This window comes from Agelaius phoeniceus, chromosome 19 (genome assembly GCF_051311805.1).
Source record: "Agelaius phoeniceus isolate bAgePho1 chromosome 19, bAgePho1.hap1, whole genome shotgun sequence".
NCBI lineage: Eukaryota > Metazoa > Chordata > Aves > Passeriformes > Icteridae > Agelaius > Agelaius phoeniceus.
Window position 1 is genome coordinate 12693078 of NC_135283.1, and position 26988 is coordinate 12720065.

Below are 26988 nucleotides of genomic sequence, written 5' to 3' on the forward strand. Positions count from 1 at the left end.
AGCTCAGGCAAGGCCCACGCAGCTGAAGTTGTGGCAATCCCTTCTTTCCCATGAGTTCATCTCGTAATAAATCGCACCAGCCCTGCGGAGGGGGAGGAGAAAATGGAAAGATGTTTATAGAATTAATTCCCCAAAGGAAATCACACGGGGGAGGGCGAAGGGGGAAAGGGTTGGGAATTTTTTTTTTGTTACAGAAGATAGATTTTTTTTTAAGAGTTTGTTGGATGGAAAAAAATCTGCAGAACAACTTCACTGCTGGGAAACAATTCTATTTCCTTCTCTGCTGCTCTCCAAAGGAAGAGTTCACTCCCTGTGTGGGTTTTCTGCCATCCTGGGGGTGGAAGGGACCCTTCCCATCCCATGGAATGTGCAAAAGATTCCATGTGCTGGTCATACCAGTGCTGAACACAGTGACTGGTTTGACTGGGATGTGTCTTCCAAAAACATTCTGTCTCTGAGGACAAGGTGGGGGGAAACTCCCCCTTCTCCCTCAGGAGTTTCCCCTAATTAATGCCTGTTGTTTAATCCCCCTCCTCAAAACTCTTGCGGGAAAAGGAAACCTCCCCACCCCTCCTCTGAGAGGCATCTGAAGGGCTGTGGGAACACTCAGGCACTAAAATGGGGGAAAAATCACTATAAAGGAGGTTTTAAGACGTTTCACAGCAAACAGCAGCGGAGGGGTGGGAGCTGGGCTGGTGGGTTCTGGTGTTGGGAGGTTCGGGGCTGGATCGCAGCTCTGCCTCTTCCAGTGCCGCGGGATCCGGGTCTGGATTCCAGCTCGGTCTCTCCCGGAGCCGAGGGTCTGGGGCAGGAGCCGGGGGGATGCTGACATCTGGTGGCACTGCCTCGCAGCAGCAGCCGGCTCCATCCGTGCTCCATTCCCGGTCTATCCCTTATCCATCTGGCTCCATCCATGCTCCATCCCATCTCCATCCCTGCTTATCTCCTCTCCATCCCCGCTCCTTCCCCTCTCCATCCCATCTCCGTCCCCTTTCCATCCCCTCTCCATCCCATCTCCATCCCCGCTCCATCCCCGCTCTATCCCCTCTCCATCCCTGCTCCATCCCTGCCACTCTTCCCTTCCAGCAGCTCCATAAAAACCCACAACAGGGAAAACAACCAGGGCACCCCAGAACAAAATCTGCCCCAGCCCCACCGTGCTGAGGCTGGAGGGAAATCAGCAGCTGGGCTGGGTGGGTGAAGGGATTGGGACAGACACAGCAATTCCCAGCTCCCACACCTCATCCCTGTCCCCATCCTGTGTTTGCAGAGCAGAACCCGGTGGTGGAGGAGCCCGAGGATGACCGTGATAAACCCAAAGTGCCTGAGGAGAAGGAGGAGATGGAGCAGCCACAGATCAAGGTGCCCGTGCAGGTGCCCAAGAGGGAGGAGGAGAGAGGAAAGGTGGAAGAGAAAGTGCAGCTGGACCGTCCCGATCAAGGTAAAAGTGATCCTGGGAAGGGGAGCTGGACTGGGAGCTGGGGGTGTGTGTATGTTGTGGGACCCTGAGACAGAGATCCTGACCTCTCCTTACCCTCCCCTCAGTGCACCTCCGTGGTGCTGTTGGTGGATTGAAGGTGATTTAGTGTTTGATGCTCTGGAGGCTTGTTGGGAATGTGGCCTCCAGATGAGGGAGAGAAGGCAGGGCTGGACAAGGGCAGCATGGAGCTGGGTGTACTGGATGTGCTGGGTGTACTGGGTGTACTGGGAACCTGCTGCCTCTGACCCTGCCTGTCCCCCAGGGATTGCTGTGCCCGTGGGGGAGGCCCATCGCCACGAGCCCCCGGTCCCACACGACGAGGTGGTCGTGGACATGGGGCGGGAGCGGGAGGAATCCAGCGAGAATAAAGCGGCTCCTGGAGGAGCCAAGGACCGTCTGCTGGAGGAGCCAGCCAGGCTGAAGCCCCAGAAGGAGGCACTGGGCCCAAAGCAAGGGAAGGAAGTGGCTGCCGAGAACCAGCAGCGGGGAGGGACTGGTGGGCCTGTCCCAAATCTGGAGAAGGTCCCGGAGGCAGCACTGCAGCAGGGAGGAAGGCCGCCCTACAAGGAGCTGGAGGCAGGGGAAGCCAAGCTCGAAGCCAAGGCACAGGCGGCCGTGCTTGATGGTGACACTGCCGAGGCTGCTGAGAGGGACAGGTCACAGCTCCAGCTCCCCAGGAAAGCAGAGGAGGCTGCAAAGCCCGTGGAGAAGGAAGCAGACCCTGGTAAGCTCCTTTCACAGCAGCTCAACTGAGCGAGCTCTTCTGGGCCTGTAGTGCCCCCGGAGTCGGGACAATTTGGTCATTCCCATCTCCATCCTGGTGCTTCCTTTGAACTCCACGAGTGGAGCACGTGAGTGAGCACAGCCCCTCCGGCAGCTGCTGCGGGAAGGGAGGAATCTGGTGGCTTTGACAGCTACTGCAAGAGCTGTCAAACAGTTGTTCGCTACCCGCCAAAATGTCAGGTGCCGTGCTGTTCCTGCACGGCTCCCAAATCACCGGGGACACGGAGCCGGGAGATCTTGACAGGGAACACATTGCCAAGTGCCCGTCTAAAAGCCAGTTAGAGCTGTTCTTGCATGTTAATTGGCCGAGGTAGTTAGTGCTGGCTCGCTGCCACCAGGCACGGGATTGTTAAATATTGGGTTTATTACTTCCCTCGCAGCCGGCACGTTGGATGCGAACGGTGCCGGGACAGCGTGGAGGCGTTTTAGGGAACATCTGCACTGACAGCAAAGCTCTGTGGTCCTTTCCTTTGCAGGTGAGAAGCAGGAGCTGCCCCTCCCAGAGAGAGCAGAACTGCTGGAGAACCAGAACACTGAGGAGAAACAGGAGAAGGCAGGGGGTGAGTGTGTGTCCTCAGGGTGTGTGGGGTGGGTCTGGATCTCCTCAGATCCCTCTCTGTGGGAGGATGGTGTCTTGAGGCCACAGCCCCTGCATCAGGTGGTGCCTGTCCCATCTCTGGCACACCTGGCAGGGCCACTCAGGGACCTGAGTCATGCTGGCACCTGGGCCTGGCTGCTCCCTGGTGTTGGAGCCCTGGGAAGAAGGAGACAGGAGTGAGACTGCTCTGGCAGGACAGCGGGAGGGGTGTGGGCAGGGGCACATGGGGACACCTGAACACGTCACAGGGAAAAGCTCCTTCCCGCCAAGGCCCCGGCTGCTCTGTCCCTGGGGCATCAGAGCTGGAGCTGCAAAACCCTTCCTCAGGCTGAGCTCCTCCCTCCAACCTCTGCCTGGCAAGGGGGGCTTGGAGCCTGAGCTTGGACTTGTGTGCAGGTCCCTTATTCTCATCCCATCCTCTTCCAGCTTCCTTCTCACTCTCCTGGCAGGGTTTGTGGAGTCAGATCTTCCTGCCAAGGAGAGCGCTTGCAGCCCATCCAGAGCTGACATGATTTCTGAGGGTCACAGGGGTTTTACTTCCTTTGTCTTTTTCCCCTTTTCCAGAAGCAGGGCCAGCAAAACTGCTGGACCACAACGTGCTGTTGCAGGTGATCAAGGAGCAGCAGGTGCAGCACAAGCAGCTCCTGGACCAGCAGGCAAAGCTGCTGGCAGTGATCGAGGAGCAGCACAAGGAGATCCACCAGCAGCGGCAGGAGGAGGGGGCAGAGGAGAAGCCAAAGCCAGGTAAGGACGTGGCCAGGGAGCAGGAGCCCTCCAGAGAGTGCTCATGGCTCAGAGCAGCTCTAAAATCAAACTGGGAGAGATCTGAGCTCCTTTGGCACGTGGCAAAGTCCCCTTGCACGGCCATTTCTGTAGGGATAACCACAGCTCTGCTCTTCCTCCTGAGCTCCTTTGGCACGTGGCAAAGTCCCCTTGCACGGCCATTTCTGTAGGGATAACCACAGCTCTGCTCTTCCTCCCGTGCGGCCTCATCTCGTGTCTCACAGGATGTGGTGGCAGGAGAAGGGAATGTCCTGAGAAATCCTTCTCCATGTGGGTTTTGTCCTGCAGCAGAAGCACAGGCGGAGCCTGCCCTGCCCCTCTCCAGGAGCAGGGAGGACGAGGGCCTCGGAGCCAAGGGAGACACGGCCGGGAAGGAGCAGCTGGGCCAGCAGCCCCCAGATTCCACCAGGCAGCACAGGGACATGGTGGGGAAGCTGGAGGAGGCTGGGCAGAGGCGTGACATTCCTGTGGCTGCTCCCAAGGAGCGGAAGGTGCCGCTGCAAGAGAATGACAGAGCTGTTAAGAATCCCGTGGAGAACCGGGATCCCCTCCACGGGGATGCCCAGCGTGTTCCAGCAGCCAGAAACCACCTGGAGAAAAAGGCCTTGGCAGAGGATTTGGGAGGAGAACGTGAAGCCAAAGCTGGAAGAGATGTCCACCAGAAGAAGAATTTCCTGAAAGCCGTGGAAGCAGCTACAGCTCCCATCCAAAGAGAACAGCCGGGGGCTGCCAAAGTTCAGGGAGTAGCAGGAAAGGGTTTGGAAAGAGACTCAGGAACAGACCTTAAAGCCAAAACTCTGAGTCAGGTGGAGCCCAAGGAGCTGGCAGTGGTGCCGGACTCTTCCAGTAACAGGAATGTGGCAGTGAGGGAGCAGCACCCCCGGGACAGGGAGTGGCAGAGAGGAGCGCAGGCCGAGGGAGCGGGCGGGCGGCAGCGGGACCCGCCCAGCCACGGGCACGGGAAGGAGGAGGATCCCGGGGAGGAGCCGGGGGGCCGGCAGGGCCGGGCGGGTGGGGGTCCCTCCAACGGTGCCCCTCAGGATGCTCCAGCAGGGAAATCTGAGGACGGAGCAGCCGCCCCCAGGGATCCGCAGCAGCCCGAGCGCGACGTCAAACCCAACCGGGAGCTGAAGCTGCAGGGGGGCCTGGACCTGCGGCGCAGGAGACGGGACCTGGACCTGCTGCCTCCCGACCAGGAGGAGGATGAGGAGGAGGACGGGGAGGAGGCTGCAGCAGGAGCAGGGGGGGTCCTGATCGGCCTGAACCCCCTCCCCGACGTGAAGGTGAACGACCTGCGGAGCGCGCTGGAGGCGCGGCTGAGCCAGGTGGCCGAGGGCGCGCAGCACCTGGTGCGCAGCCGCCACATCCAGCAGGTGACACAGGACAGGAGCCCGTGACAGGGCTGTGCCCCTGCTCCACAGGGAAGGCTCGGCCTCACCGGGCGTGGAGAGATCTGAGCCAGCAGCGCTTTGCTGGATGCAGTGCTCGGATCCACAGGATCTCCTTGGATCCCTGAGCACCACCCTGGGGGCTTCCAGCAGCGCCCCCAGTGTGTGCCTGCGGGTGGCCAAGGAGATGGTGGCACTGGAAGTGACATTCCTGCTGTCCCCTGCCTTCCAGAGCTGCCATGCACCTCGGCTCCCTGCCAGGCCGCTGCTCCAAGGAGCTTTTCCAGCATCTCATTCACATCAAATTGCCTTCTCCAACCATCTCCCAGCTCCTCTCAGAACCAGGAAGGGGCTCCATGGCCCCGGCTGTGCCGAGGGGACCTGGGATCCATCCACACCTCGGGAAGGGCTTTACCCCAGAGAAGCCTTGAGCTGAGGACCAGCAGAGCCAGTGCTCCAGTGCTGGATCGGGAGCAGAGCCTCATTTGTCTGGGCCACAGTGGTGGTTTAGGAACCTCATTTAGTAGAAACGCTGCCTTAACTGGGCACAACTCCTGTTGTGCTGCCTCTCTCCCAGGGATGGGGTTCCTTGGCCACACACTGGGACCACACAGAGCTCTGCCCCCGCTGCCCTCCCTGGTGCTCCTCCTCTCTGTGCTCTCCAGCTCCACTTCCCCTCTCAAAAGTGCATTAAGAAGCTCAACTTCCCCCCGACCCTTCCCAACCCAGCTTGATTCTCCTGCCAGAGGTGAGTGGTTTGGGAGAAAGCATGGCAGGGCCAGGTGGATCCAGGGGCTCCACCTTCCTCTGCCTGTGTTCCCTGTGCTCTTCCCAGCCTCCCCCCGCCCTGTTCTGCATCCAGACAGGTCCCTGCTCCACCTCTGGGAATTTGTTTGGTGAGTGAAGAAGGGAGGAGCTTCCCCAAGAGCTCTCTGTTGTTTCAGGCTCCCAATGATTCATCCCTTGGGTTTTTTTGGGTTTTGTGTTTTTACATCCTGACCTGCGAATGTACAGAATTCAGTCCCAAAGCTCTCCCTAGACCGGCTGAGAATTCCCAGCCTGGAGCCCTCAGACCTCATCACTGTGGTGGCTTTTATATCCCGACCTCCAAATGTCCTTGGCGACCTCGAGTCTGTGTCCAGTGGGACCCTGCAGAGCTGGGACGGGGTGGGACTGTCCCTGCCTGGTGCTCCCGGGGTGTCACAGCCCAGAGTGACAGGGAAGCCACCTGGGGAGTCCTTTGGGAAGACCCCCCGGAACACTGTGGCCTTAAACCCCCAAACCCAACGAGCTTCTCCATTAACGCTGTCGTCAAGCACAAGCAGCACGGCCGGGAGGCGGGGACGGGCTCTGAAGCTCCAGGGCTGCCCCGGGGCCAGGGATCCGGGCTGTGGCACATCCAGCCTTCCTGCGATGCCAGGGAGCCGGGTCGGCTCCTTGTGCCCTGTGCTGCCGGCTCCGGCCCCGCGGGGGCACAGCCGCCTGTTTGTTGTTCTCTGTGTGAACAGAAGGGACCAAAGATGCTCCTGACATTCCTGCTCCTGGGAATGCCGTGGGCACCCCGAGCTGGGCTGGAGCTGCCCCGTCCCGCCGGGATCGGCTCCCCCGGGGAGGGTGGGACGCTGGCACGGAGAGCCCGGAGTGCGGGCTGAGCCCATCAATAAAATAAGCTGAAGCATTCTGATTTGAATTCTTCTTTTAATAAATAAAAATAGATCTGTGACCTTCACCCAGCCCGGGACTGCCCCTCCTCCGGGCCGGAGAGCGGGAGGGCAGCTCCGGGACCGGGGGCGGCTCCGTCATTTGAGGACAAACCGGTGGTTTGAGGGTCTCATTCCCCACGAGCGGCTCCAGGGTCACTTGGGCGTCGCCTTTGCCTGCAAAGAGCCGCGGTCAGGACGGGCCGAGGCCGCCGCCCTCCGCCAGCACCGGGGACGGGGACGGGGACCGGGACAGGTCCGTACCGCGCGGGCGAAGCACTCCCGCAGCGCCTGGAACTCCTCCAAGCACGCGTCCCGCCGCAGCTCCGCCGGTCCCGCCGCAGCCGCCGCCACGCACCGCCCGTAGGCCGCGGCCTGCGGGAATCACACGGGACGGGAGCGGGGGCCACCGGAACCGCCGGGCCCGGAGCCACCCCCGTGTGCCACCCCCGGCCCCGGAGCCGCTCCCCGTGCCCGGCCCCGGAGCCGCCCCCGGTGCGCCCCCACCCGCCCCACCTGGTCCCCGCAGGCCGCCAGCGCCGCCGGGAAACGCCGCAGCCGCGCCCGCGCCCGCAGCCACACTCCGCGCCCCGACATCGCCTCACCGCACGGGCACGGGCGCCGCCATGCCCGGGCGGCCGCGATTGGCCGCCGGCCCCGCTCGTCACACCCCGCGCTCTCCTTTGTTTGGTCAGTCGGCGCGGGCAGCTCTGATTGGTGGAAATGCCGGTTGTTTACTTCCCGCCTCCTTCAGGCGTCAACATCATGAGGTTCTTCCGCCTAGAGCCCCGCCCTATCTCACCGATGATTGGTTGAGCGGCAGAGCTTTGCCCTCTCATTGGTGAAAAGCAACTTTCGGGAGGCGGTTCCCTGACGCCGCCGAGGGACCGGGCAGGGCCGGTGCCGGCAGTGTCATGGCGGCGCCGCTGCGGGACCGGCTGAGTTTCCTGAGCCGGGTACGGACCGGGGCTTTTGGGGGTGCGGGGGGGCTGCCGGGGCGTGACGTCACTGCTCACCCGCCACGTCATCGCTGCACCCCCCCCACTCGCTTCTTCAGCGGCCTCACTCCGCCCTGACCGGGCCGGGCCCACCCCGGGGCCTCGGTCCAGTGCCCAGCACCGGGGAACGGGGCGAGTTCGCCTCCTCTCACGCCGCCTCTCCTCCTCTAGCTGCCGGTGTTGCTGCGGGGCACGGCCGACGACGATACCCCGTGCCCCGGGTACCTGTTCGAAGAGATCGCCAGTATCCTTCGGGGAGCCGGGGGGCACCGGGCTGGGGGGATCCCGGGGCAGGGGGAGCTCCCCGGGCCTGCTCCAGGCTGTGGTGGGCTTTGGAGGCCTGCGGGGCTGGCTGGGGGCAGCCGTGGGGCTGTGGGCCCTGGCTGGGACCCTGTGGGGGGGGGCTGAATTCCTGGCACTCGGGGGCTGCTGCTGCCCTCCGGTCCCGGCTGGATCCATAACCCGTCCCTAGAGATCTCCCACGAGTCCCCCGGGAGCAGCCAGTGCCTGCTGGAGCATCTGCTCACACGGCTGCAGAGCAGCTCCTGCCACGTCAAGTTGAAGGTGGGTCCGTGCTGGGGGCACTGGGGGTGATGGGATGGACCCCCCCCTGCTCAAGGGAGGGCAGCTGTGACTTGTCCTTGTCCCCCGAGGCAGGTGCTGAAGATCCTGCTGCACACCTGCTCGCAGGGCTCGCCCCAGTTTGTGCTGCAGCTGAAGAGGAACGCCAGCTTCATCCGGGAGGCTGCGGGTAACAGCCTGGGGGGGACAGAGCAGAGCAGCAATGGGGGGCTGAGACCCCGGAAGGGCTCCTGCTGTGCCAGGAGCAGGGTCCTACCCCACCTGGGAGCGTCCCCCACCCTCCCCTCTGTGTGTCTGCAGTGTTCTCCGGGCCCCCAGACCCCCTCCACGGCAACAGCTTGAACCAGAAGGTGCGGGCGGCCGCACAGGTGGGTGCTGCAGGGGCAGGGCAGCTCCTTGCTTGGGAACCCTGGGGTTCCCAGCACTGCCAGCATTCCTCTCTCTCTCTCTGTGTCTCCCAATCCCACAGGACCTGGCCAGCATTCTGTTCTCGGATGCCCCACTGCCACAGCCCCTGGCTCTGCCCACCCGGCCCCCGGCCCCTGCCGGTGAGCACAGCCCCCTGGGCCAGGCCCTCGCTCAGGGGGACAGGGACACAGCAGGAGAGGGGAGCTCTGAGTGCCTGTGCCCCCCCTGACATTCCCTGTGCCTCCCCAGGGATGGGCTCCAGCCCCAGCCCCTGTGGCTCCCTGCAGGGATTCGGCTTCAGCAGTGACAAGAGTGGCTCTGGTGAGTCCTGGCTGGGCCCTCGCTGGGTCCTTTCCCGCTGGGAACTGGGGGAGGACCATGAGGGTCACTCTGTGTTCTCTGAGCTCCCAGAGTTTCCTCACGCCCCTTTCCCAGGCTGGAGCTGGGTGCTGGGGTGATCCCATGGGGCTGGGCTCCCCCAGCATCCCAGCCTCTGCAGCTTCCACAGGAGAGGCCCTGCTGAGCAGCCTCCAACGGGCAGCCGAGGCCGTGGCCCAGGCCGTGCTCCCGGCTCCGGGGGGACCCCGGCGACCCCGTGGGGACCTCCCCGAGGACACCTACGAGCCCGTCCGAGCTCCATCCCCTGCCAGCAGCCCGGCCCCGCCGCCCCCGACCCCTCCTGCACCGCGTGCGTCCCGAGGTGGGTCCTGTGGGGGAGTCTGGGGGGTCCCCAGCTGTTCTGAGGGGTTTGGGGACCCCAGCTGAGCAGCGCTGTCCCTGCAGTGAGCCACCAGCCGGGGCAGGCCGGGGGTGGCTGGGAGGAGGCAGAGAGCGGGCACAGCTCCCGGGAATCCTCGCAGGGCCACGAGCGCAGCCGCGCCTCCGACTCGGGCAGCAAATCCGGCAGCGACAGCCGCTCCGGGGCCAGCCGGGAGCTGAGCCATGGGGCTGACAGGTGAGAGGGGCAGGGGGCTGCCCTGCCCTGGGGCTGTCCCAGCTGCATCCCCAGGGACCCTCCCCTCCTTTTCCACAGCCCTGATCCAGAGTGCCCCGGCTCTGCTGGCTGTGTTCAGCCTGGCGTGTTTGTCCTGCCAGCTGTAGGTGGGCAGAGCTGCTCGGGTTGGGGGTCCCTGCGTGCCAGGGACTGTGCAGGGACCCCAGGAGGAGCAGGCAGGTGGCCCCTGTCCTCACGAGCTGTGTCCCCAGCAGGGTGGATGCTGACAGCCCGGGTGACTGCCGGAGGGAGCTGAGCCTGGTGTCGGGACTGACGCACGGGGCCAGGGTCTTCCTCACCAGGGAGGAAGCTCAGCACTTCCTCAAGGAGTAAGTGGCAGAGGCGGGTGCTCCCTGGGGCTGGGCTCCCTTCGCTGGCTGCCCAGGCCTGGACTCTGGGTTGGGAAGGGGCTGCAGGTGACTGTGGCCCCCATCCCTGGGCAGGTGTGGGCTCCTGAACTGTGAGGTGGTGCTGGAGCTACTGGGCCGGGCACTGGAGGATCCCAGTGACAGCGTCCGCATGGTGAGCACAGGGGGCTCCCCTTGGAGGGCTGGGGGGTGTCTGGGGGACTGCCAGGCTCAGCTCCCCTTCCCCACAGAGGTCCATGTGTGCCATCTCTGCCCTCGGCTGCTCCGACCTGCTGTCCCCAGAGCAGATTTTTGCTGTGACCCAGCAGCGCCTGCAGCACCTCAGCCAAGGCAGCCCTGGGCCTGTGGCCAACCGAGCAACAAAGGTGACTCTGGGGACATCCCTGTGCCCAGTCCCTTGGGTGGGAGCTCCTGGCACAGGTGCGACAGCCCTTGGGGACACACAGCCCTTGGGAATGGCTCTGTGTATGTGCCAGAGGGGTGGTTTAGCTGCCTTTCCCAGGGCTGGGTGATGCTCCCTCTGCTCCTCAGGAGGGGACAGGGGGACAGTCCCTGTGGCTGGGAGAAGGTGCCAGGCTGATCCCCTTTGCTGATGCTGCTCTCACTGTGCCCACCCCTGTCCCAGATGCTGCGACAGTTCGAGGCCCTGTGCCGGGCCCAGCCCTCCCCGAGGGCCCCACGCCCACCCTCAGCCCCCTCAGCTGGGGACCTGCTCATGGACATCCCAGCCGTGGCTTCTGAGAGCTTCCTGACCCCCCTGAGCCCAGCCCCGAGCCCTGTGCCCCCTGCAGCCCCTGCTGAGGAGCCAGGGCTGGCATCAGAGCCCCCTGGGGCCGCGGTGCCAGCCTGTCCCTGCCAGCAGGACGGGGGCAGCAGGCTGGCAGGGGACACGGCGGCCCCCAGCCTGTCCCTGTTTGCTGGCATGGAGCTGGTGGCCCGTCCCAGCACGGTGCTCCGGCCACACTCGCCACCAGTGGAGCCAGGGACGCCATCCCGGCCCCAGGACGGGGACACGGACCGGGAGAAGGACACGGACAGCACCCTGCAGCCATCAGCCTTTGCCTTCCTCAACATGTAGCTGCTGTGGGGCCCCGGGGGCTGCGGGGGCTCTGCCCCCCTCCCTGCGGGGCCTGCGCTGTCCTGGTGCCTCGGGGGACATGGGCTGAGATGGCCACAGGGCTTCCATCAGGTGACAAGGTGACAATGTCCCTCGTGTGTTCCGGGACAGGCAGAGGGGCACGGCCCCTCGCTCCTCGGAGCTGGACAGGGGTGTGGGACACGCTGGCACTGAGCTGGGGGTGCTTTGGGGACCCCAGCATGGCCACGGGTGCGCTTGGATGGTCCCCAGCTGCAGGCTGGGCTCTGTGGGGGTGAGGTGGGGGCAGGTGCCATCCCCATGGGGCCGGGACCCACCAATAAACCACACTCGGGCCTGGGAACGTGTGACTTCTTCCTGCGCCACTGACGGAGCCTGGCCCGTGGCTCCTCCTGGCCCCCAGCCCCACATTTTCCTACAGCCCCATGGCCCCCCAGCATCCCCACAGCTTCCCCCTGCTGCTCTGCTCTCCCCCATGCTTACAGCCCCCCTAGCAGCCCCATGGTTCCCCCCCTTCCTCCCCTAATAACCCCACTTTTTACCATGGCCCCCAATAATCCCATGAGCCCCCCTGCCCCATAGTACCCCCCCCCAACCTGGCACTGGTTTCTTTTTATCTTGATATTTTACATTTTTTTAATTAAATAATTAAGCCATATATCCCTACATTATCCAAATCACTTATCATAGATACACTTTCAATTAACCTTCCTCTGTATTTCTTAGTATCAATAACAATAACCTGCCCCCCATAGCACTATGACTCCCCCATATTCCTCACAGCGCCCCTGTAGCCCCAGTCCCCCTCTCAGGTCCCCAAAATCTCGATTTTCCCCCCAAAAATCCCCATTTTTCCCCAAAAAACCCCATGGGGGCCCCGCCCACGTGGGTTAAGCCCTGCCCATTTCCCCGCCCTCAAAGCCGCGCCCATGTAAATTCTCTCGTCTCATTGGTTAATTCCCGCTAAGTCCCGCCCCCGGCACAGCCACGCCTCCCCATCTATCCCTCCTTATTCCCGCCCCCTCCCTCCGCCTTAGCCAATCGCGTCTCTTCATCCGCCCTCTCCTCCCTTCCCATTGGCTGCTGGCCGGCAGCCCCGCCCAATGGCTGTGTCCGGAGCGCGGCCGTAGGTGAGGGGATGGGGGCGTTTAATGGCGGCTGAGGGGGGTCCAGGGGCGCCAAGGGAGCTCCAGGGGCAGCGGGGCAGGGCCCGGGCCCCGCTCTCGGCATCGCCCCCGGGCCGCGGGGGTCTCACCCGCATGTGGGTGCGTGGGGCCCGTTTCCGTGGTGGTGAGGGGTCGGGGGCTGGGGGTTTGGGGTTTGGGAGGGGTTGGAGGGCTCGGGGTCTGGGCCGGGGGTCTGCGGGGATTGGGAATTTGGGGGGGCTTGGAGGGATCTTGGTCATGAGGGCCTGGGGATGTGGGCTGGGCTCGTGGGGGGCGTGGGGCTGGGTTTGCTGGGTGTTCTGGGGAGGGGTCTGGGCAATGGGGGCCATCCAGGAGGGTTTGGGGTTCGGGGTCCTGCGGCTCTTGGTGGGGGGCTGGGACTTTGGGGGGCTGGGGACCCGGGCTTGGGTGTCCTGGGAGCTCCTGGGGGCATCCAGGAGCTGGGAGCTTTGGCTTGGACCTGTGGCTGGGTTCCTGCACCCTGGGAGTGGGGAATTTGGGGAGTCTGGGTTTTGGGAGCTTAGAGGAAATGTGGGACCTGGGTGATCCTGAGGGGCTCAGGGATTTGGGAGCTTCAGGGCTTGCCTCTGGGTCATAAGGGGGCTGGGGGGCTTGGGGGCTTGGGGGCTGTGGAGTCTGAGGTTGGGGGGCTGGGGGCTCAGGGGGCTGTGCTGGCCTGGGCTCCTGAGCCTGTTTTCCTGCCTGAGCCCAGCGGTTTCCATGAGAGCCATTTGTTTTCCCAGGCTGTGGAGCCCGAGGCACTGCCAAGGGCTGTGGTGGAGCCCTGAGAGGAGAGGCCAGGGCTGCCAAGGGAGAGGGTTTAGGGACAGTGCGGGTAATAAATGTAAAGAGATAAAGTAGTCTGGTCTTTTCCTGGATCAGCACTGGGGCTGGGAGGATGCAGAGGGGAAAAGGTGGGAATGTGCTGCCCCGAGCTGAGAGGGAGCCCAGATCTTCCTGTGCCCCCTGAGAGGGCACAAACACTTCTGAAGGAACTCTTGGCAGGGGGAGCCTCCCTTGGGAGCTGCTCAGGGGGTTCTTCAGCATCCCATGTGGGGTATGGGGTGAGCTGGACCTGCAGCCTGCACAGATGGGGCCCTTGTGGGCCCCTGTGATCCTCTGGCAGCCGTGGCTGTGTGCTGTGAAGCAGCCTGGGATGGGGAGCAGGGCTTTTCCCTCCCTTTAGTCCTTGGCTGGAATCCTGGCCCATAAATGTGACAGCAGCCATAGGGCTGGGTGAAAGCAGTGAGGAGCTCTCCTGGAGCCTCTCCAGGGCTGTGCTATGGGTTATTTGCCATGTGGCAATTTGGAGGTTTTGTCCTGCTGGGGAGCAGTTCCAGCTCTGAGTGCCGGTGTTTGCTGGATCACCTGCTTCCAGGCTGGCTGCTCCATGCCTTCCCCTCTCTCTGTGCTCTGCTGTGCTTCCAGGGCTCCTTCCTGCTGCTCCAGCATGAAGAGCACCCGGAGCTGCTGCTCCGTCCAGAGCTCTGACGTGGCAGAGCTGATCCTGATGGGGCTCCCGGCGCCGGTGTCGCGGCGCCCCGGCAGCGCCTCCCCTGCCAAGCTCATGGCACGGTCTGTGTCCGTGGCTGCTGATGGCAAAGCCAAGAGGAACGCCCCGGTGAGCCCCTGTCCTGCCCCTCCTGATGGCTCCAAGCATGGCCATGAGCCCCTGTCCTGCCCCTCCTGATGGCTCCAGGCATGGCCATGAGCCCCTGCCCTGCCCCTCCTGATGGCTCCAGGCATGGCCATGAGCCCCTGTCCTGCCCCTCCTGATGGCTCCAGGCATGGCTGCATCCCTCTTGTCCCAGGAGCCCCTGTCCTGCCCCTCCTGATGGCTCCAGGCATGGCCATGTCCCTCTCACCGTGGTTCCCCCAGCACCAGCCTGGCTTTGTTCTGGTCCTGCCCTTGGCAATTGCTGTTCATGGCTCCCTGCTGGGTGCAGAAGAGCAAGTTTCAAGTTCCCCTCTTTTCCCTTCCTCGCCCTTCAGCCCCCTGTGCCAATTTCCATCTGCAAACTCCCAATTTCCCGGTGTCTCCTGCTGGGGTGTCAGGCCCAGCCTGCCCCCTCATGGAGCACCCCCTGTTCCTGCCACACCAGGGGCTCCTGAGTTCCACAGAGGGAGCGGGCCCCAGGTGCTTGCTGGGCTCTGTCAGGATCCAGCCTGAGCTCTGTGCTGAGTAATCCCTTGGCAGCATTCCCACACCCTTGCTCCCAGGAGCTTGTGCTGAGGAACGTGTTCCTGCTGGCTCAGCAGTGCCCGAGAGAGGTGGCATTGCCCACTGCCTCAAGGGGAGCCTGGCAGCTCTGGGGGACTGGGAACTCCTTGTCCCCCTGGCAGAGAGGGTGGGGAGCCTGTCTGTGCTGCTCCTGAACGTGGCTGCTGGGTTTGTCCCCGCTGGATTTGTCCCTGCTCTCCACAGGAAGATGCAGGATCCCGGGCCATGAACAACCTGCGCAGGTCCAACAGCACCACCCAGGTGAACCAGCGGGTGAACAGCTCACACAGGTACAGCCCCATGTGTCCCTCTGTCCTCTGGGTGGCACTGGGGGACACCCCACCCCTGTGTCCAACCTCCCTGGTCCTGGTCCTGGTCCTGGGGGGGAACAGGAGCCTTTCCAAAATACCCTGAGCTCTGTCGTGCACTTCAGGAGTTCACGTCTGGCGCTTTGGTTATTTTTTTGAAGAGAAGGTTCCTTGTTTAGGGTTCCCTAGGATCACAGAATGGCCTGACCTTAAAGTCCCATGCAGGATCACCTTCCACAGGACCAGGTTGCTCCAGGCCCCATTCAGTCTGGCCTGGGACACTTCTCTGTCAGAGTATTGCCCAGGTTCTGTGGGCAACCTGTGCCAAGGCCTCTCCACCATCACAGGGAAGAATTTCTATTTGGGGAAACAGAGTGTATGTCTGTAGCTGTGACAAAAACCATTCCATTTGATTCCAACAGCCCTCATGAACCTTCCAGGCCATAACTGGGCTGTGTGAGGAGACAAAAGTTCTCTGTTCCCAGTGCCCTCTGAGTTGGGATTTTCCATTCTCCTGTTGGTGTGTGCCATCCCTATCACCACACACCACCCTGGAACCCAAAGCTCTGTGTAAAAAGGAATCATTGGTGGATTTTGTGGCCATGTAACGATTCTCCAGCCCCTTTCTCCCATGTCATACTGGAGTTTCCAAGTGCTCTACATAACCAGAGTATGTCCTGTGGCTGAGAGTTGTCCCACAGTTACCTCTGTTCTCTCCTCCCTGCCTTCCCTGGGTGTGGATGAAGCTCGGAGCAGACAGGAGACTTCCTGGCCTTCTTTGAGGGTGACCCAATAGGAAGGAAGAAACTGGCAGCTCTGAGCAAAACCTCCCCAGAAAAGAAAACCACATGGAATATCTTGGTGAGGATGGCAGGCTCTGGGAGTGGGTGGGCCAGGCTGGCTCTGTGCTCCTGGTGGTGTTTGAGGAGGTGGGTTTGGTGTCCTTATGCCTGCTGACTCCATGGCAGGATGACCAGCCCCGAGTGTTCCCAGGCCCCTCTGGCTCCCACAGCCTCGAGCCACCCACGGGCATGAGGAGGAAGGAAGCCACAGTGCTCCTGGCTGCCAACTTCACTGCCAACAACAGGTAGGACAGAGGGTCCTGAGGGGGAGAGTGGGTGCAACTGCATGGAGAGAACACCTGGAGAGGGGAAGCTGCTGTTTCTGACACTCCTGGTCTCCCCACACAAGGAGCAACAAGGGCGCAATGGGCAACTGCGTCACCACCATGGTGCACAACAACTACTCCACTGCTGAGAAGGGCCCTGCTCCCAAGAGCTCCAACCAGGCTCCCAGTTCCCTCAAGTGAGTGTGGGGGGTGTCCTGGCTCTGCAGCTGGGCTGGCCCTGGGGCTATGTGTGGCACAGGACGGGGCTGAGTGGCTTCATCTTCTGTCCCAGCAATGTTGTCAAAGCGGCCTCGAACGAGGACGGGGAAGGCAGCAGCAGCCTCGTGAAGTCTCAGAAGAATTTCTCCAGCAATAACATCATGACCCACAACAACAACAACAGCAGCAGCAGCAGCAGCGTTCCCCGGAGGAGGAAGGTGACCGAGGAGGAGGCTGAGAGGTGAGGGAAGGAGCAGGAGGACGGTGCCAGGAGCTGTGAGGAGCTCCAGGGGAGCTCGTTCTTCTCCTGTGGCATTTCACACTGGGGAAAGGCCACTCTTAGTGCACCTGCAGGTGCCAGTGCTGTGCTCTGCCGCACCTGGGGCTGTGCTGACCCTCCCTGGCTGTCCCCACAGGTTCATCCAGCAGGTGAACATGGCTGCTGTCACCATCCAGCGCTGGTACCGGCGCCACTCACAGCGGCACAGGACGGCAGCTGCGGCTCTGGGACGCCTGATGGCTGCCAAGAGGGAGGTTGGTCCTGTCCCCTGCTCTGTAGCCCAGACCACCCAACACCCATGGCCCACTGGCCACTGACTTGGGGTCCCTTTAATCCCCAGACCTGGGCTGTGAGAGTCGAAGGGGCTCTGGCTTTGCATCCAACCAGCCCCTCCATGGTCCAGAGAGCTGGGGAGGGTCCTGTTCCCTCAGAGCTGTGCTGGCTGTGTCCAGGGATTAGCCTGGGCTGGATTCTAGCAGGAGCTGAGGCTCAGCACCACACGGCTCCAGGTCCCCCAGCCCTGTGACTGGGAGCATTAGATCCTGGCAGTAGCAGCACAAGTCTCCCTGAATTGGCACTGTCTGGGCCACACTGGTGGCCAGAGAAGGGATGCCCCATCTCAGCTCATCTTAATGAATCCCTAAGGAGCTGCCTGTGAGAGTGACGAGGTTTCACGGCTATTTGTGTTTCCTTGTGTTCAATTATTTATCCCAGTAATGAAAAGCTCTGTTGCTCTTGCGTGTGAGTCTATTTTTAAGCCTTGTCTCCTTGGTGGTAGCAGACCCAGATGATGATATAATAATAATAATAATAGTAATAATAATATTAATAATTGCATTGAGGATCTGAAGAAAATGAGCTGCTCCAAAGTGGAGCTGTGCTGAGGGAGGAGAGGATGGAAAAACCACAAAGCCCAGAGCTCCAGGCACGAGGCATGCCAAGGGGAGCACAAAGCTGCCCCAACATGCCTTCCTCCACAGCTTTTTCCTTGCAAACAGCCTGAGCCCTAGTCTGCATTTGCTGCCTAGGGTTAGGGTTAGGGTTACACCTGGGGTTAGGGATTTGAAAACCACAAAGCCCAGAGCTCCAGGCACGCTGCTGAGGAGAGGATGGAAGGCCTGGATGTGGGGGCACCCAGGTGTGGGTGCCCCTCACACTTCTCAGTGGCGGGTGCTGGAGAACTCTCAGTAACATTTTTGACCCTTCTCTCTGGAAGGAAAGGCAGCAGCGGATGGAGGAGGGGAATATCCTGGATTTGCAGGAGAGGAAGGAGGAGGAGCGCCGGAAGATCCGAGAGGAGAAGGCGCGCCTGGCCCGGCACGCTGCCATCCAGGTAGGGCCAGGGCCAGCCCTGTGTGACACCCTTTGCTGGCATCATCCAGCGAGGCAGCCAGAGGCCTCTCTGCATCTCCAGAGCCTTGGCATGGGGCAGGAGCAGAGCCAGCCTTGGGAGTGGAGTGCTCCCTCCGGAGATGGAGGTGCCATGGAGCAGTTTCCTGCTGTGCTCCTGCCAAGCCTTGGCAGCTCATTCTGAGCTTGGGAAGACAGTGCTGCTTTCTGTGTGGTTCTCAGGAAAATGGTGACCACGTTGAGACAGGGACACTCCAGGCTCCATGGAATGGCCGAGGATGTGTGTGCCCTGGGACCCTCCTCAGGAGCAGGGTCCCTCTGGGAGGGCTGAGTACCACTCCATGTCCCTTGGCAGGAAGCAACACGTCATTGTCACCCTGCTCTTGCAGCTGGTGGTGCAGATGGGGTTGGCACAGGCTGCAGGAGTTGGCAGCAAAGCTGGGGATGTTTTAAACCCCAAATTTTCTTTGCCCTAATTGGAAACGTGTTCCATCAGGGGAGGGGGTTGGGGGAGACACATCAGTGAGCAGCTGGAGGATACAAAAACCCTGCCACAGCCTTGCAAACACAGGCTTGTGCCTTCCCAAGGCTTCAGGACATCCATGGCTCCTCTGTCCCCGCAGGAGCTGCAGCAGAAAAGGGCCCAGAAGGCCTCGGAGACGAAGCGCTCGGCAGAGGAGCAGGTACTGGTGAAGGAGAGCAGGAGGGTGCCCAAGAAGAAGCCTGGTGCTAAACCTGCTTCAGCCAGGAATGCCAGCCCAGCCAGCAGCCTCACCAAAGCCAACAACACCGGTGAGTCCCTGTGGAGTGTCCCCAAAGCTTTGGGAATGAGGGGTTTGCTCTGAGGAGCTGCTTCCCAGGGGCTGCCTGGGGCCAGTACCTGAGAGCAGCCTGGTTCCTGCAGAGGCCAATTCCCCCTCAGCAGCCTCGGAGCTGGAAGGAAGCAGCCTGGGAGCTCTTGGCTCCGTGCCCTTGCAGGACCCCAGGGCAGAGGACAAACTGCAGGTGGGTCTGGCTGTGTCTCCTGGGGACCCTGGCAGCAGCTGCTGTGCCAGGGCAACATCAGGCCTTTGCTGGCTTCTGGGGAGAGCAGAAAACTCTCTCATCTTCTCCCTTAGGATGTGAGCTCCAGGGAGACGGGTAATGAGGACCTGGAGACAGCAGTGGCTGCTGGCAGCAGGGCTCCATCCAAGGTCACACTCAACGAGCTGCTGGACACGCTCCGGCTGCTGGAGGAGGAGCCAGAGCTGCTGCCCCCACCCAAGCTCCTCAGGAAGGACAGATATGCCTGGATGGACAGGGTGAGCTGGGGGATGAGGCTGCTGTGCCCATCCTTGGGCAGTGCTGGCTGCCTGATGAGAAACAGCTGGGCACTGCCAGGGAAGGTGGTGGAGGAGCTTGGAGTGGGTGATGGAGGAATTTGGAGGAGGAGATGGAGGAGTGTGGAGGTGCTAGAGGGATTGTTTGGTGCATTGAGGGCTTGGATGTTTGCAAGGAACAGCAAGCCAGGCAAAGGCTGGTGGTGGGACAGGGTTTAGCCCAGAGGGATCAGGCTGGTTACTGGGCTCCAGTGATGGAGACAAGCCAGCACCTCTTCTCCCAAACCTTCCCCTGGGTGCTCATTCACCACGGTGAATTCCCAGCAGGAGCCCAGCTCCAACTCCCTGACTGCTGATAACTTGGAGAAGTTTGGGAAGCTGAACCACCCTCCAGGGGTCCCTGAGGACGGGGCTCTGCTCTCAGAGGCCAAGCTCCAAAGCATCATCAGTTTCCTGGATGAGATGGAGAAGTCAGAGCAGGAGAGGCCCAGGTCAGCTGCCTCAGCCACGCAGCGGGAGGTGAGTCCATCCATGGTGTGGGAATCCATTCCTGATGGGAATCATCCCCCATCTCCCTGTCCTCATTCCAGGTGGTTCCACCACCTTCTCATCATTATTTTCTCTGCTGTGGCAGAGCTTCCTGTTGGAAGAGGAGCTGGCTCACGTGGAGCAGGTGTCAGCGGTTGCCACGGAGGTGACAAGCTCCATGATGAGGCTGAAGCTGGAAGTGGAGGAGAAGAAGAGAGCCATCAGCCTGCTGCAGACTGCTCTGGTGTGTCAGCCTCACATGTGGTTCTTGGGGTTCTTCTGTTCTTGATTTTACAGAATCATGGGATTGTTTGGGTTGGAGGGGACCTTAAAGATCATCTGGCTGGGACCTGGGCTGAGCTCCCTTCTCTGTCCTGGGGTGCTGGGTGTTCCTGCTGACAGGGGTGGGAGATATGAGCACCAGGGCTTTGCTTTAGCCCTGTCCCTCATTTTCCTGGCCTGATGGTGATTTTCATGTGGTGTCTGACCTGTTTGACCCCACAGACCCAGCAGCGGGAGCTGACCGACCGCCACGTCAAACAGACCGAGAAGGAGCTCAGCCAGCAGCTCAGGCTGCAGAGGGAGCAGTATGAGGCAGCTATCCAGAGGCACCTGGCCTTCATTGACCAGGTAACCCTCATCCCAGCTCCTGAAGGCAGAGGCTGAGGTGGCTGCACCTGCCTGATGCTGGCTCCTCGCCCTGCCCAGCTCCTCGATGACAAGAAGGTGCTGAGTGAGAAGTGTGAGGCCGTGGTGGCAGAGCTGAAACAAGTGGACCACAAGTATGGCCAGAAGATCAACCAGATGCAGGAGCAGCACGAACTGGTGAGGGGACAGGGAAGATGGGGGGACATAAGTGTGCTGATTTTGCTCAAATGGGGCCTCTGCCTGGAGCAGGACAGTCTCTGCCACCTTGGTGGGACCTGGACACTCCAAGGAGCTCTTTCCTATGCACAGAAGGTTCCTGTCACCACAGAGCTTTGTCCTGGCTCCCCACAAGGCTCCTGTCCTCTGCTGCCCAGGGCCAGGAGCATGGCACTGACCAAGGGACAGTGTAAGCTCCCAGGCTCTGCTTGGAGAGCCCTTCCCACACACCTGGCACAGGTTGCTCCATCCCTGGAAGTGTCCAAGGCCAGGTTGGACAGGACTTGGAGCAGCCTAGGATAGTGGAAGGTTTCTCTGCCCATGGCAGGGGTTGGAACTGGATGAGCTTTAAGGTCCCTTCCAACCCAAACCATTCTGTGATTCCATGATCCCGCTGAAGGCAGAGCTGTCCCAGGCTGGCGGTGCCCAGGGTGCAGTGCTGGCACAAACCCAATGCCATGGAGAAATTTTGCTTCTCCTGCAGATGGAGACAGCTCAGCTTGCCCTGTGCCAGGCCTGGCAGGAGGGCAGCACCACTGGGCTCATCCCTGCTCTGCCATGCCAGTCCCTGCTTGTCCTTGACTCTGGAGCTGAGCTCATGCCTGGCCAGACCGTGGGGGTCCCTTGGTCTCTGGAGCAGGCTCCAAGCACACAGGCTCCTCCTGGCCAGTCCTTGGCTTGTCCCTGTCCTTGTCCCTTGTGCTGTCTCCCCTTGTCCCATGGACTCCTGCCCAGCTCTGCCCCACCTGTGGCTCCCACAGACACGGCTCTGTGGATTTGCCTCTCTCCCACCATTCCCCTTCTCTCTCCATCCCCTCCTTTCTTTCTCCCCAGGTCTGGCGCACTTTGGGCCCCTTTTGTGAGGTAAATGTGGTCTTTGCTCTCTTTTGTGCCTTGCCCTCTGCTCTCGTGCCCTGGCCTGCTCTGGCCCTGCTCCAGCCCCTGCCAGAGGGTTTTCCATGGCAGGAGAGGGAAGGCTGGAGAGGAAAGCACCATCACACAGGGACAGATGGGCTGCCCTGCATGCAGGGACCCTCGGCAGCCCCCAGTTCCCCTCTCCGCTGGTGCTCTCATGTCTTGGCAGTCAGCACTTTCCCAAGGGGATGGAGGAGAAGGCACTGGGAGAGTGTGTGGCCACTTCTCTGAGCTGGAAGAACACACCTGGCCAGGGCTGTGCAGCTCCACAGCTTCCTTCCCAACAGCCTGGCTCCCAGGGCTTTTCTCTCCCAGCTTCTCTGAGGTTTTCCCATTTGCTTCCAAACAGGAGATTAAGAAACTGAAGGAGCTCATGAGCGCAACTGAGAAAGTCCGGCGGGAGAAGTGGATTGAGGAGAAAACCAAAAAGATCAAAGAAATCACCGTGAAAGGTACGGGCAGGTTCTCTCAGCAGCAGCTGGAGCCAGGGCAGTGCAGGGGTGGTGCAGGAGAGATTGGGAAGAGCAGCTTGGTGTGGGCAGTGTTTGCTCCCTGGTTTTGGTGGAGCAGATGCCCCGTCTGTGCTCATCCCCTGTTCCTGGCAGCCCCTTTGAGCTGGCTGAGGGTACCGGGCGGGATCCAGGCTGAGCCGTGCCCATTCTTCCCCCTGTCCCAGGGCTGGAGCCGGAGATCCAGAAGCTGCTGGCCAAGCACCGTGAGGACATCCGGCAGCTGAAGCTGCTGCACGAGGCCGAGCTGCTGCAGTCGGACGAGCGGGCGGCGCTGCGCTACGGGCGGCAGGCGCAGGAGCTGCGGGGGCTGCTGGAGAGGGAGAAGGAGGAGCAGAGCCAGCGGGAGCGGGAGCGGGCCCGCCAGAGGTGAGACACCCCGGGCTCAGCACTGCCTTGGGGCTCTCACGTCTGGGGTGCTGTCCAGCACCAGGCTGCTGTGGGACCCCAGTGTTTGCAGCTCCATGGGGAGCAGCCCTTTTCTTTCCACTGGCCTCGGGTGGGCGGTGCTGCTGAGCTGAGAGCATCCTCTGGCGTCATGGAGAGGCCGAGTGCTCAAAGGAACATCCCTGCAGTGTGTGTGTGTGTCCCACAGGTGTGAGCAGCAGCTGGAGCAGGAGGAGCAGGCACTGGAGCTGCAGCGGCGCCGCCTCTATGCCGAGGTGGCCGAGGAGAAGGAGCGGCTGAGCCAGCAGGCAGCCAGGTGGGCAGGCTGGGGGCAGCCCTGGGCCGGATTTCTGTGGGCAGAGGGGCTGGTGTGGATGCTGGGAGCTGTGTCTGTGCAGGCAGCGAGCAGAGGCAGAGGAGCTGCGGCGGCAGCTGGAGGCCAACAGCTCCGCCCTCACGCGGGCACTGCGGGACGAGTACGCCAAGGAGAAGGAGGAGCAGGAGAGGCGGCACCAGGTCTGGTTCCCCTCACCTCCAGCCCTTTGGGTGCTGGCACCACCAAGCCTTGGACCCCATAGGGGCAGCCCCAGCAGCTGCTCCCAGCGAGCACAGGAGGGTCCCAGGACTGAGCTGTTGTTTTCTCTTCTCCTCACAGGCAGAACTGAAGGTGCTGAAGGACCAGCTGGAGCTGGAGAAGCAGGCCTGGGAGGCCAACTACATGAAGAAGGAGGTAGTGACAAGAACTGTCCTCCAGAGGTGCCACCCATGGGCTCTAAGAGGAATTTGAAGCCACGTTTGCTGTCTCCATTGCAGGAAGCCTGGCTGCTGTCCCGGGAGCGGGAGCTGCGGGAGGAGATGAGGAAGGAGAGGGACAAAGAGATCGAGCTGGTGATCCAGCGCCTGGAGGCTGACACGTCCTTGGCCAAGGAGGAGTGCGAGAGGGCAGCGGAGAGCAGGTGAGGGGGAAAGGGAGGAGGGAGGTCCCAGGTCCTCCAGAGGCTGGTCCCTTTTCCCTGTCCCCTGGACATCTCTCCAGTGAGCTCTGGAGCAGTGTTAGTGCAGGAAGGAGCAGCTCACAAGAGCAAAGTTTACCCCTCACCTGAGGAAACAGCCCCAGATCTCTTGTGGGGCAGCTCTGCCCTTGCTGTGTCCCGATCCCTCCTGCAGCAGGAGTGGGGCTGGGATGAGCCAGGCAGCAGCAGGATGAGCCAGGCTGCCTGTCCTTCCTGCCCACAGGATCAAGAGGATCCGGGACAAGTACGAGGTGGAGCTGCAGGAGCTGGAGCACTCGGAGAGGAAGCTGCAGGAGCGCTGCAACGAGCTCAAGGGGCGGCTGGCCGAGCTGGAGGGGGAGAGCACCCGGCTGCAGGGGCTGCTGAAGCACAAGGAGCAGGAGCTGGAGGAGATGCGCAAGGTGAGCCAGGAGCACAGCCAGGGCCCTGCCTGGAGGTGTGGGAGCAGCTGTCCCAGGGCACGGAGGCCTGACTGAGGGGATGTGTCAGGAATTTGCGGACAGGCTGGTGGGGATGGAGGAGGAGAACGCGCGGCTGAAGGCAGAGATGGCGGAGCTGAGGGCCCGGCAGCACCTGGAGCTGGACAGGCTGGTGAGGGAGAAGGACCAGGAGCTGGAGGAGGTGCACAGGAGGTGAGGAGCTCAGGTGGGGTGCAGGAGCTCAGTGCTGCATCCTTGGGAACATTTCCCAAGTTTCTGGCCCTGTCCAGGCAAACCAGGCAGAAGTCAGTTGTCTGAACTGACTGCTGCTCAGCCCCCCTGAATCCTGTCCCTTGTCACTGCTGGCCTGCTCTGTGCCATCGTGTCCCCAGGGCTGCTCCTGTGCCTGCATGCAGGACATGAGTGCCAGGAGAGGCCAGTGGAGCACAGCTCTGTGTGCATTCCTCCCTGTCAGGAGCCCTGGCCAGGATCACTGTCACCTCCTGGGGGCTCTCCGTGGCTCGCACATGATACCTGTGACTGCAGCCATGTGGTCTTCTCCAGAGGGGCAGAGCCCAGGGTCAGGGCACAGCCACAGGGGCTGAGGGCAGCTGGGACATCCTCAAAATGCTGTGATAATTAAATCTTGGGAAGCTAATGTGCCTTTCTTCCTGTAGACAAATCAGTCCACACTACACAGCACCCACCAATGGAATAAAGGTGCTGCAGTGTGTGATGGCACCTGGAGCCCAGCTGTGGCTGGGGGAGAGGGGCTGAGCTCCCAGGGCTGCAATCCCCCTTGGGGCAGGGCCAGCCCCGTGTTTGGCACGGGGGTGCTCAGCCCCCCATGTCCATGTCAGGGTGAAGGCAGCGGTGCTGAGGAAGGAGGAGAGCATGAGCAGCCTGCGGAAGCAGTACGAGGTGAGCGAGGGCTCCCTGGCCCTGGCCTGGCTGTAGCTGGGCGGGCACGGCGAGCTCCCTGTGCCCCGTGCTGTGCCCTGTGCTGTCCCCTGTGGCAGGCGGCCGTGCAGAGAGCCAGCCTGCTGGAATCGCTGCTGCAGCGGCAGCGGGAGCTGGCAGCCGAGTGACAGCGACATCCTGCGGGCGGCGAGCGGGGCTGGGCCGGGCTCGGGCCCTCCCCTCCTTCCTCCCCTCCTTCCTCCCCTCCTTCCTCCCCTCCTTCCTCCCCTCTTCTCCACAGCCTGGTCCCAATGCCCTGGCTATGCTGGGACACTTGGTGGCCTTTAGATGCTTGGGAGTTTTGTTCTGATAATAAATCTCTGCTGGTTTCTACAGCTGTTTCTATACTTGTGCATGTCAGTGCCAGGGCATGAGTGGCTCTTCCACGAGGTCTGTGTCCACTCCCACCTTCCCAACCCCATTCCTGCATCCCTCCCTTTGCTCTGAGGGTGCCCAGCACCCCGATCTATGCCTTGGGTCCTGTTCTATACTGAAATATCCAGTAGGATGCAGGGAGGCAGAGCCAGGGCAGGATGTGATCCCACAGCCTCTGCCACCTGCAGATTCCTCAACACCCCCTGACAGGGACGGGAAATGCCTGGGCTGGGCCGGTGGCATCTGTTTCCTCTCGGCCGGGGTGTGCAGCCGCTCTGGTCCCTCCCCCGGGCCGGCAGATGTTTTCTCAGCAGTCCCTGGTGTTTCCCATCCGTCCTGCTGCCCATGGCTGCTCCGTGCGCCGGGGCAGGGACGCAGGGGGAGCCTGGGTCCTGCCCAGCGGAGCCGTGGCCGTGCCGGTCTCTGTTCCCCTCTCCCCGCTGTGCCAGGCTGGACAGCTCATCCCAGTGTGCCGGGAAAGGCCGGGCACGGCGCTTGTTCCGCTCTTGTTTCTTTTCCAAGGAGTTTCCTGAGCGCCGCTTCCGACCCCGGCCCTGCCCAGCCCGAGTCAGCGGCTCCGGGAATCGGCAGTGGGAGAAGGGGGCTCAGCCCACTCACAGCCCGGCCAGGGGCTCCTGTGCCTGTGCCCAGCGCTGTGGCTCTGGTGCGGCATCGCTGCTGTGGGGTGAACACCCACCCATGGTCCCCGGGGTGTGCCCGGCCCCGCTCCCGCCGCTCCCGGGGCTCCCGGCACCTTCCCGGCTCCTCCCCGGCATCGCCCGGGCTAATTTCTAGGCCAGTGCCCGGTTCAGGCATGAATAAATCAGCGCCGTTGCATAACGGGGATGCGGATTTTCACCGGCTGGCTGCCCGTGCCTCCCGCCCGCACCCCGGGGCTCCCGCGGGACCGGCGGCCGCGTGGCACCAGCGTGTCCCTGTCCCCGTCCCTGTCCCTGCCGAGCCACTCAGCCACGCTGCGGGCTCTGCCAAAGCCTCCCGGCGAAGGAGGAGCCCCCCGTGCCCCGGGATCAGGCGGGGAGCGGATCCCGGTGGCCGGGAGGGAGCCCAGGAGCAGCGCCGGGGCCTTTTGGCAGCCGAGCGCGGCAATCGCGGCTCAATCTGGTGTCTGCCCGGGAGGGGATTAGCTGCGGCCCCAGACAAATCAGCCGGGAAGCCGGAGCGAGTGGCAGGATCCGAGCAGGGTAATCTCCCCTCGGGAAGGATCTGTAATCTCCCCTGCTAATTGGGGCGGCGGCAGCGGCGCTGCCCTGACCGGGCGGGGATGGCAGGGGAGCGGTGCCTCCCTGTGCCTCTGCCGGGGCTGGACCAGCGCTGCCACAGCCCCGACTCTCGGGGCTGCACCTGAGGCGCTCCCTGAGGCTGTGGGCCTCGTTCTCCTGTGGGTTTTTCCCTTTTACAACCACGTTGGAAATCTGGTGGGAGGCAGGACAAGTGGCAGGGGGCACAGGGCAGGTGGTGGGTTTGGGTGGCCATGAGAGCTCAATCCTCTTCCCAACTGTGTCAAATGGGGCTGCGGGGGTGGCAAGGAGGGTATGGGGCATGGGGCTGCTGTGCTTGGTGCCCCAGCTGAGCTGGGGATTCCTGGTCTTCCCAAGGAGAGCAGGGTGGCACAGCAGGGCTGGGCAGGCACACACTCCTTTCTCACCCATCCCTATCCCAGTGTCATCCCCAGTCCACCTCTGTCCTTGTCTTCTTTCCCATCTCATCCTCAATTCCATCCCCTGAATCCTCATTTTCCTCCCCATCCCACCCTCTCCCAGACACAGGAGGGAAGGGACACCGGGCACCAGGGCTGCCACCCCCAACACAGCATCGGGTGAATCTATCCCCTCCCACTCACCAAAGCCC

The 26988-nt window shown here is 62.2% G+C and overlaps 3 protein-coding genes across 11 annotated transcripts in view; all 3 read left to right on the forward strand.

The window, feature by feature from the left end:
* SLC38A10 (solute carrier family 38 member 10) overlaps positions 1 to 6716 on the forward strand; it is a 30213-nt gene extending 23497 nt beyond the window's left edge. For all 4 annotated transcript variants that reach the window (XM_054644998.2, XM_054645000.2, XM_054645001.2 and 1 more), the window contains 5 exons: positions 1271 to 1441; positions 1743 to 2204; positions 2740 to 2823; positions 3426 to 3605; positions 3933 to 6716. In XM_054644998.2, the coding sequence (XP_054500973.2) occupies positions 1271 to 1441; positions 1743 to 2204; positions 2740 to 2823; positions 3426 to 3605; positions 3933 to 5041 (2006 nt within the window). In that variant the 3' untranslated portion in view covers positions 5042 to 6716. The remainder of the gene's footprint in view (positions 1 to 1270; positions 1442 to 1742; positions 2205 to 2739; positions 2824 to 3425; positions 3606 to 3932) is intronic.
* Positions 6717 to 7570: 854 nt separating this feature from the next.
* Positions 7571 to 11521, forward strand: TEPSIN (TEPSIN adaptor related protein complex 4 accessory protein). 3 transcript variants are annotated; one of them, XM_077188431.1, is made up of 13 exons: positions 7571 to 7688; positions 7902 to 7974; positions 8203 to 8294; positions 8388 to 8481; positions 8613 to 8680; positions 8782 to 8860; positions 8970 to 9041; positions 9220 to 9420; positions 9504 to 9675; positions 9927 to 10043; positions 10158 to 10236; positions 10313 to 10447; positions 10708 to 11521. In XM_077188431.1, the coding sequence occupies exons 1-13, from the start codon at positions 7647 to 7649 to the stop codon at positions 11158 to 11160; spliced, it is 1677 nt and encodes a 558-aa protein (XP_077044546.1). In that variant the 5' UTR covers positions 7571 to 7646; the 3' UTR covers positions 11161 to 11521. The 3 variants fall into 3 exon arrangements, with proteins under 3 accessions (XP_077044546.1, XP_077044547.1, XP_077044548.1); XM_077188432.1 differs by having other exon boundaries at positions 9930 to 10043; XM_077188433.1 differs by lacking the exons at positions 7571 to 7688; positions 7902 to 7974; positions 8203 to 8294 and having other exon boundaries at positions 8410 to 8481; positions 9156 to 9420.
* A 797-nt stretch (positions 11522 to 12318) lies between these two features.
* On the forward strand, positions 12319 to 25079 carry CEP131 (centrosomal protein 131). Of its 4 annotated transcripts, none has more exons than XM_077188427.1 (27): positions 12319 to 12443; positions 13773 to 13965; positions 14770 to 14855; positions 15620 to 15734; positions 15842 to 15960; positions 16065 to 16178; positions 16274 to 16441; positions 16617 to 16734; positions 17697 to 17813; positions 18454 to 18622; positions 18735 to 18835; positions 18949 to 19131; positions 19477 to 19668; positions 19784 to 19921; positions 20182 to 20307; positions 20386 to 20502; positions 21376 to 21405; positions 21806 to 21908; positions 22133 to 22334; positions 22561 to 22668; positions 22751 to 22868; positions 23008 to 23082; positions 23166 to 23308; positions 23589 to 23766; positions 23855 to 23997; positions 24645 to 24705; positions 24804 to 25079. In XM_077188427.1, exons 2-27 carry the CDS (start codon positions 13795 to 13797, stop codon positions 24870 to 24872), a joined length of 3264 nt encoding a protein of 1087 aa, XP_077044542.1. In that variant the 5' UTR covers positions 12319 to 12443; positions 13773 to 13794; the 3' UTR covers positions 24873 to 25079. The 4 variants fall into 4 exon arrangements, with proteins under 4 accessions (XP_077044542.1, XP_077044543.1, XP_077044544.1 ...); XM_077188428.1 differs by having other exon boundaries at positions 18756 to 18835; positions 19474 to 19668; XM_077188429.1 differs by lacking the exon at positions 21376 to 21405 and having other exon boundaries at positions 19474 to 19668.
* The last annotated feature ends 1909 nt before the right edge of the window (positions 25080 to 26988 follow it).

Bases quoted from the DNA above. Each gene is read 5' to 3' on its own strand.
- CEP131 (XM_077188427.1), top strand. From the start codon at position 13,795: ATGAAGAGCACCCGGAGCTGCTGCTCCGTCCAGAGCTCTGACGTGGCA. The intron at 23,998-24,644 runs GTGAGGAGCTCA...TGTCCATGTCAG, and splicing joins CTGGAGGAGGTGCACAGGAG to GGTGAAGGCAGCGGTGCTGA. The intron at 24,706-24,803 runs GTGAGCGAGGGC...CCCCTGTGGCAG, and splicing joins GCCTGCGGAAGCAGTACGAG to GCGGCCGTGCAGAGAGCCAG.
- TEPSIN (XM_077188431.1), top strand. From the start codon at position 7,647: ATGGCGGCGCCGCTGCGGGACCGGCTGAGTTTCCTGAGCCGG. The intron at 8,482-8,612 runs GTAACAGCCTGG...GTGTGTCTGCAG, and splicing joins CTTCATCCGGGAGGCTGCGG to TGTTCTCCGGGCCCCCAGAC. The intron at 8,681-8,781 runs GTGGGTGCTGCA...CCAATCCCACAG, and splicing joins AGGTGCGGGCGGCCGCACAG to GACCTGGCCAGCATTCTGTT.